This window comes from Sphaeroforma arctica (assembly GCF_001186125.1).
Source record: "Sphaeroforma arctica JP610 unplaced genomic scaffold supercont1.2236, whole genome shotgun sequence".
NCBI lineage: Eukaryota > Ichthyosporea > Ichthyophonida > Sphaeroforma > Sphaeroforma arctica.
The window spans coordinates 1-7,881 of NW_014038322.1; the positions used below are offsets into that span (position 1 = coordinate 1).

The 7,881-nt window shown below is 45.0% G+C and overlaps 2 protein-coding genes across 2 annotated transcripts; one reads left to right on the plus strand and one right to left on the minus strand.

Moving 5' to 3' along the window:
• The first annotated feature begins 133 nt into the window (after positions 1-133).
• Positions 134-3,833, plus strand: SARC_12341 (hypothetical protein). Its single transcript, XM_014293552.1, has 5 exons — positions 134-291; positions 671-2,248; positions 2,425-2,626; positions 2,859-3,034; positions 3,374-3,833. Exons 1-5 carry the CDS (start codon positions 178-180, stop codon positions 3,515-3,517), a joined length of 2,214 nt encoding a protein of 737 aa, XP_014149027.1. The 5' UTR covers positions 134-177; the 3' UTR covers positions 3,518-3,833.
• Positions 3,834-4,513: 680 nt separating this feature from the next.
• SARC_12342 (hypothetical protein) lies at positions 4,514-7,339 on the minus strand. The gene is made up of 4 exons (XM_014293553.1): positions 7,210-7,339; positions 6,350-6,390; positions 5,936-6,063; positions 4,514-5,483 (listed from the first exon to the last, which is right to left on the minus strand). Exons 1-4 carry the CDS (start codon positions 7,238-7,240, stop codon positions 5,393-5,395), a joined length of 291 nt encoding a protein of 96 aa, XP_014149028.1. The 5' UTR covers positions 7,241-7,339; the 3' UTR covers positions 4,514-5,392.
• Between the last annotated feature and the right edge of the window lie 542 nt (positions 7,340-7,881).

Sequence of the window (7,881 nt, forward strand, 5' to 3'; positions counted from 1 at the left end):
CATATATATAATATTTACGTACAGGTTCTTCATTTTTGAAGCTGGGATTTATTAAGCTACTAGTCGGTAACTCTGAGTTGGCATGTCTATTGCTTGTAGCGTGCTTAGTACTCATTCTCTCTTCTGTCTTCTCTAGGGTCAAGTGCAGTGTCGGCCTATTATACGCCGAACGATGCAATGATTGTCAGTGGCGGAATCCGACCTAAAGCACATTTGCAAACCGGATCCACGAAGAAAACTCGGATTCTGTATCTGGAGACTATGACTTGGGAGGAGAGGGATTCTGCAAAGGTAGGAGGCTTTGGCATTATTTTGGGCATTGCCATTCATTGTGATGTTTTAAATGTACTGTGCTGGAAGAGTCAGATGGGATGTTTGTTCACCGCAAGGATTTATACGTTAAGGTGGTACGTTTTGCCATTAAAAATGTTCGGTCAGAGTAGGTATAGTCCACTCTCTTTCTATATCTTGCGCTGTGGTGTATCAACTGGCCAACTTCTTCCAAAGAACGGCTTATAAGTCCGAATCAGCTGTTGACGGTATATAAACTAATCTGTAGGTGCCACGGCTTCGACATACATGCTCGCGTTTTTCTTGCATTCACTTCTTCTCTATACATAGTGGAATCGGAGCTTTGTACTTACTCTCGGTTTCTCTGATCCGTGTGCAGGACTCCGTTTTCGACGCGGCATCAGTGCTGGTAGGGCCAATTATGTATGTGTATGGTGGAAATGCATACGAAAATTCGAACAATGACGACAAAGAAAGCGCGGCATTATGTTTCGAGTCACAGTTCACGGCTTATTACATTCCGCTGGATAAATGGCACAGAGTTAAGCCAGCGAACACACAGGAGAATCCCGGGCGTGTGTATGGTCACACAATGCACTACGCGAACGGATCCGTGCTGTTGTACGGTGGCTACGATAGTATGCTGAAAGCCGATACCTTCGGGTTCGAAACAGGTGTTTGCACGGACCTATCCAATCAAGATGATTGTATTGACTCAGGCTGCTACTGGTGCTCGGCTGGGGACCAGTGTGTGCGCCCTGACAATGCGTTTGGCGTGGATGGGTGTGTGATACCTGTTACGGCTGTGTCTACGGGAGAGTCACGCAACGGAGCCTGCGACGCCGCCCTGGACTGTCGCACGTGTTACGAGGCCGCGGGGTGTAAGTGGGCCGGGAATCTGTGCACAGTGATCGATACCGATGATAATACAACGTATACGGTGGATGACTGCACAGTGCCGTGTGAGTCACGAGGGAACTGTTCGGAGTGCACAGACCCCATCTTTCATGACAAGCAGTGTGTGTGGTGTGACAGCACCAGCCAGTGTGTGCCCCTGAACGAAATGACCAACATCTTTGCGTACGGCGGTTGTGCGTCGTACTCGTACGATTCGCCGGAGGGATCGTGCCCGGATCTGGTGTGTGCCAACCAGTTGGATTACAAACACTGCTACAGCACACCGGGGTGCGGTTGGTGCGACTTTGTGGCCAAAACTGGGGAGGGGCTGTGCGTGGATGGCAACGGAATGGGACCTCTGCCCAGCGCAAATGTCACCTGTCCGGCTGATAGCACGTACCACTTCGCACCACCCGAGCCCACGTGCCAGTGCAGTGGCCACAGCACGTGCGACGGCGGTGGCAGGTGCGGCAGCTGTGAGGGCAATACCGAGGGTCTCAACTGCGAGTCGTGCATCCCCGGGTACTTTGGGAACGCGCTCAACAACGGGACCTGTGCCCCGTGCGAGACGGAGTTCAATGGCGTAGCGTGTCTGATGTGCGACAATCTGACCGGCGGGTGCACCGACTGTGTCGGAAATGTGACTGGCGCGGCGTGCAATGAGTGTGGCAGCGGGTTCTATGGCGATCCGCTTAACGGCACGTGCGAGGTGTGCCTGTGTAACAACCAGACCGACACGTGTGACAGCACCACAGGGCGGTGTGTGGACTGTCCGCCCGGCGTGGATGGAGGGAGCTGTGACGTGTGCGATGAGAATTACATGGGCGATCCCACGCTGCCGGGTGGCCACTGCTACTTTAACCTACAGGTCAATACCCGCTACGAGGTAACCCTACCAGAAGGCCAAACGAGATACTTCTATGTGTTTCCGGTGCGGGATAATAGTGAGTTGAATATAACCTTCGCAAACAGTGGGGTGCTCTCACCGAGATACAACTCCTCTCTGACGATATTCTGGCGCACGGATAAGACCATGGAGCTCATTGTTGCCGACTACACTGTAAGTTGGATGGGTCACATTTGGTACCTGCGCTGAGTTGGTTGCAGATTGAGCATGGTGGTTTTGCTGTTGCATCGTTTCCTGACAAAGCCCGACCATAGCTTAGTATGTTGTTCTTACCGGAGCTGAGCAATTAATTTTTTATCTCACTCCTTCTTGTTTGTTACGTATCACAGGAGCCGTTCTATACGAATGTCTTTAGCCAGGATGTTTATGACTTTAACGCTGGCTGGTTTGAAGTCGAAGTGAGCGAAGTAGGAGACATCCCTGAAGATACATTACGGTTTCAACTGTTCTATACGCAGTATCGTCCACCACCGAATTTGGTTAAATTCTTTGTGACGTTCTTCGCCTGCTTCTTCATCCTGTTAGCAATCGGTATGCTTGGAAGATTAGCGAAGAAGTTTTAGTTGGTATTTGTGTATAGTCACATCACATCTTTTGCGAGTCTCCCTTGGGTTCGCCGTTCTCTGGTCTACTAAATATGTACTTTTTATCGTTGTGCGTATTACACTTAACTGATATAAATAATAGAACTTGGCTCGCAAAACCATGCATATGATGCTGCTATTGGGTCCATAATAACTTAATTATCTACTGGAATTCTTAGGTCTGAGTATCTGGAAGGCGAGATTGGTACAGCTGCGGCGGAGAGCCGTACGTGCGCGACAGGTTGAACTAGAAACAATGGCAGCCAGACCCTTCGCGACTGCCAAACTCAACAGCATTACCGACAACTACTCGCTGACTTGTCGGTCTACACCTGCTGGCGCTGCAACAAAGATGGTACGTGATATATCAATATGAAATAGATTGGGCTTTTTGGTACTTTTGTTATGTTCGTTTATATCTGTGAATATCATTGAAAGGTATGTTATATATCATTTAGTGATACAAGCACGCCATTTCTTTCGAACCCCCTCCCTCCCTCCCCCTTCCCGCGCGCCTTTTTTGGGGGGGCATATTTCGCGCGTGTGCGAAAGTCCATCTCCTATTCGTTCCGCTCCTCACATGTGGTATGTGGATATTCTAGTTTTTTTTGGCGATGGAGTTCAAAGTGCAAAATGATACGTGCAAAACATATAACCACTAACTTCGAGAACTCGTTGCATGCAACGGTCACAGCCGCATCCTCTCTCCACAGAGCCGTTTGCTGATGGTGAAACGGTGATTCAAACGGTCCTCATCCAACTACCCACACCCGTGGACGCACCAGTCTACAAAATAGCCTTCGGCAGCACACTTCAAACCAGCAAGAAGCGGAATTGATAGAATTCTCATCGCACATTATGTGGTGGGCTTCACACCAATCAATACAGTTATATATATAGCACCACACCATCCAGTGGTTGCGGCTGTTCCGACATGGTTGTATCGACTTGACCCATGTCTATGCTGCCACGTGCAACACGGGCATGTTCAATAACGAAAGGTTAGTGAACTGTTGATATAATGTGGCCTGTGTGACTCATCGCTTCGTTTAAGAGGTAGAAAAGGCGTTTGGACCGGATTAAGAGCCAGATACTGGTAGATGCCAGTGGCAATATAGCGTCAAGAGTGCGTCCGATCCTGCCAAGTGCCATGTTATTAATATTATACAGTTCTCTCTTCAGTAGTGTCACGTGTTACGTTTTGGAGAGAATCTGTAGTCAGTTTGTACGGCGTCTGTGAAATGTCCGTCTGTGCAGTGCCTTGCCACGACGATGGCTAGGATGGCTAGGATGCATTGGAGTGGACTACGCGCCCCTATTGAAGCTGAGGGGTACCTGTTCAGTGCTTAAATGGGACCAAATACTCGAGTATTGGCCACAATCCCGGGAACTCAGTCACGTAAATTTATCGGCTTGACCCATGTCGATGCTGCCACGTGCAACACGGGCATGTACAACGATGGATGGTAAGTCAATCGTTGATATGACCTGTGAGACCCGTACTTCGTTTAAGAGGGAGAAAAGGGCGTTGGGAGCGAATTAAGCGCCAGGTACTGGCAGATGCCAGTGGCAGTATAGCGTCAAGAGTGCGTCCGATCCTGCCAAGTGCCATGTTATTAATATTATACAGTTCTCTCTTCTGCATAGCACATAGTGTCACGTGTCACGTGTTGGAGAGAGTCTGTAGTCAGTTTGTACGGCTTCTGTGAAGCGTCTGTCTGCATTGCCTTGCCACGACGATGGCTAGGATTCATTGGAGTGAACTACGCCCCCCTATTGAGGCTGGGGGTACCTCTACAGTGCTTTCTGGGAGGGACTGCTCGAATGCTGCCCACAACCCCAAATTCTCTCTGCAATAACCGCCGCTGATAGAAGTCACGTAGATATAGATTGAGAGTCCATCGTTCCGAATGTGTCATATAAGTGCACACTCACCGTGTCATCATTGGATGGACCGCCAATCCGACTAGGTGTGACGAGTCGTGTCTGTTGCAAGTCCGTGCAAATAAACACCGTCGATCCAATAGTTATATACCACTTTGCAGACGAATTCTAACTCGCATGTTATAGCATTTTTGCCTCCATTGGCTAATTCGGGGAGTTTTTATAGGATTGGCTCGCTTCAGTTTTTAGGAAACATGGCTATTTCGGCGAGTGTGTTATCGCTGATACGCCTTCAGTACATCGCTCCAGCAAAACGGATAGTTAAGCAAAAAGCGATCTTCGATCATCGAGCTAATACGAACCTTTTAATAAGACGGCAGCAGTTATTAAAATGCGGGAACAATTGATTGAATCCCGACATCGCTTCTATGCACGAATCGGGGGATCAGCAGAGCAAAACGGATACCACGTTAAAGTGTATTCAATCATTCTGATCGGGCTACTAGATCCAATTTTTATCTCGTCATTGATCTGTCACTGTATAACCAAGGCGCAATACATATCGCTATTGAGGCCTTTCTGTGCCATTTCGCCACATACGCAGTGATGGTATCGGTGTATTGACTGCCAGGTTTTGCTACGATTTCTAAAATCATCATTTCAATGTAGTCTCAAGTATATTACAATCGGTCCGTTGCCAATCTGCAATAGGTACTGGTCTGGGGCCGAGGATGCGGCACGCGAGCGTGATCTAAATCGATAGAAGAGTGTCGATATTCCTACCGTGATAAGTTCAAATATATAATGTTGGACCATCAGAGTGCAGTGCTCAGTGAACAACGGGCTTTAACGTTTCGCCGTGTAGGTTGTCAAAATCTTGTGCATTGTCCAACTCTTCCTCCAACTCTCCAATTACAGCCCTGTGAAAAGCAATAGCTGAGTTTTAGCAATAGTAAGTAGATAGCAAAATCAATTCGCTCGGCGAGTCCGAAAAGAGCTTCGTAGCCTGATTTATATCGCAAGTCAGCTTGCCCGCTATTCTTAAGGGATATAACCGTAGAAGTGCAATTTAATAGACGATTCATAGCCGGGGCATAGTTATTGATAGTTATGTTGCAAGATACTCTACGAGTGACCGCATACAGCGGCGGTGTAGAATGCATCAGAAAAGACATGCACTCAAAAGGTAAGTAATTCCGGAACACAACTTCAGCTATGAAATAAAATGAATATTACATTTACAAGAGTGAGGACGACAGAGCGGGCACTGGTCGGAAACGAAAAAAAAACCCCCCCTCCTATTCACAAACATCGCATTCGATAACGACAGATACATTTGAGAATGATATAACTTTCAACACGCTACACATACAGATTATCGCCTCTGACGATATACGATCCCATCTCAACCTTCTGGAAGGGCTCACTCGGATGGTAAACTCTTTCATGACAATTTCTGAGTACTATGTTGATATTTTGATCGTAACCCTTCAGCTGGCCCTATAGTCATGGTAAGATATGTGCATTAGATTAATTCGCACTACTGTACTGCGTTGCATACCCGAGGATGCTATAATTTGTTTAGAAACTGATAGCTCAGAGGAAAATTCTAAGTGGTTCTCTTGTGTGATGAAACAGAGTCATATACAAGCTTAGTGTTAATGATCCCACTTTTGCTGTAAAACAAGCACAAACAACAATATTAGGGACGCCTGCACACAGCCAGATGCATTGAGTATTACAGCGATCCATATTCTTTCACAAATAAGCAGTGATATATACATACCACTAAGAGTCGACCGTCTTGCGTGACTACGGAGACGATCTCTGTCAATTAATAAGCAGAAGACAAGGGTAGTTAGAAATCAAAGCAATACTCCAGTTGTGTCTCACTGAGTGCACGCAATTTAGCGTTTTTTGAGAGCGAAGAAGAAAACGAAAATGAAAGTATCAGTCTTATTCAGGGTCAGGATGATGAGGCTGAGAGAAGCACTACTAAAAGATAGAACTCGAGACAAAAAAAAACAATCTAAGCTCGCTATAGCCGTCTACCAAGTGATGATTTATCGTACCAATTTTAATTGGATATGCCACATATTTTTTAAATACCTATATATAGATATAGATATAGATATAGGTATAGATACTAATATAGCTATATATATATATATATATATATATATATATATATATATATATATATATATATATATATATATATATATATATATATATATATATATATATATATATATATATATATATATATATATATATATATATAATATATACACACACACACACACACACACACACACACATACATATATATAAATAAACACACACACACAACATATATATATATATATATATATAGGGTGTTCGTATTGATATACCAATATAAATATATTCAAATACACATATGTACGTTCACCTGGCTAGTTGAATGGCGACTCGCCAGGATTAAAACCACGTGCGTTCACTTCTTGACATGTATTTAACTGAATAGGCCATGTCAAATATGTACAAGGACTCATGAGTAGCCAACTATATCTTGCGAAAGCGCAGCAAATGACAATGCACGGTTCTGTTCTCTATTTACAGACGACTGAGCATATTGCTCACAAAATCTCGAAATGAACATACTGTCGACGCATTCTTTGATAGATGCAGCCATCGTTTTAATAACCTGTGCCGACTGGTTCACTCTGTGCTCCTCCTTGTGTTTATATATTTGTTGCTCACTTATGAGCGATACGTGTATGTAATAACAACAGTATTCTAATTAATAGTTGCGTGTTGCCAGTTAAAAGCAGTAATCAGGTCCGTTCTGAGCCCTCACAGGTGCTCTTTTGCGAAATCTATTTTCAGTCCTACGCTGGACAAATCAAATGCAATGATTGAATATTGCACGGCATATTCTAACTTTTTTTTGTCTCTCTCTCTCTTCTCTTTCTTTGTTGTAAATATTTTTCTAATGATATTGCTGTGCTCATGTGAAAAGACAACAGAGTCTATGACTTGAACGCGCAAAGAGGGTCTCCTGCACAGCCTGATAGGGATACTCACATCATTAATAGCCGACGTTAGCTACACAAAATAACGCAGCATGGTGTTTTACTTCACTAGTACGGCAACGGACCCTCCGTCTTCCCTATACATGGGCAAAGAAAAGGTATGGTCAATGCATGTACTTCACAGAATTCGTTGTTTGAAGTCACTGTCGTGGTATCGGAGAAATTCGGTTGCTTGCTTTCGATTTTGACAAATTGCGGATGCGGAGAGAGATCTAACTGCATTCTGTCAGCTTCGATGTAG

Excerpts from the sequence above, each read along its gene's own strand:
- SARC_12342 (XM_014293553.1), bottom strand. The coding sequence starts at position 7,240 with ATGGCTGCATCTATCAAAGAATGCGTCGACA. Across the intron at positions 6,064-6,349 it reads AAGACGGTCGACTCTTAGTG|GGCCAGCTGAAGGGTTACGA; the intron begins GTATGTATATAT and ends CCATGACTATAG. Across the intron at positions 5,484-5,935 it reads ATCGTCAGAGGCGATAATCT|GGCTGTAATTGGAGAGTTGG; the intron begins GTATGTGTAGCG and ends TGCTTTTCACAG.
- SARC_12341 (XM_014293552.1), top strand. The coding sequence starts at position 178 with ATGATTGTCAGTGGCGGAATCCGACCTAAAGCACATTTGCAAACCGGA. Across the intron at positions 2,627-2,858 it reads CTTCATCCTGTTAGCAATCG|GTCTGAGTATCTGGAAGGCG; the intron begins GTATGCTTGGAA and ends TGGAATTCTTAG. Across the intron at positions 3,035-3,373 it reads CTGGCGCTGCAACAAAGATG|CCGCATCCTCTCTCCACAGA; the intron begins GTACGTGATATA and ends CAACGGTCACAG.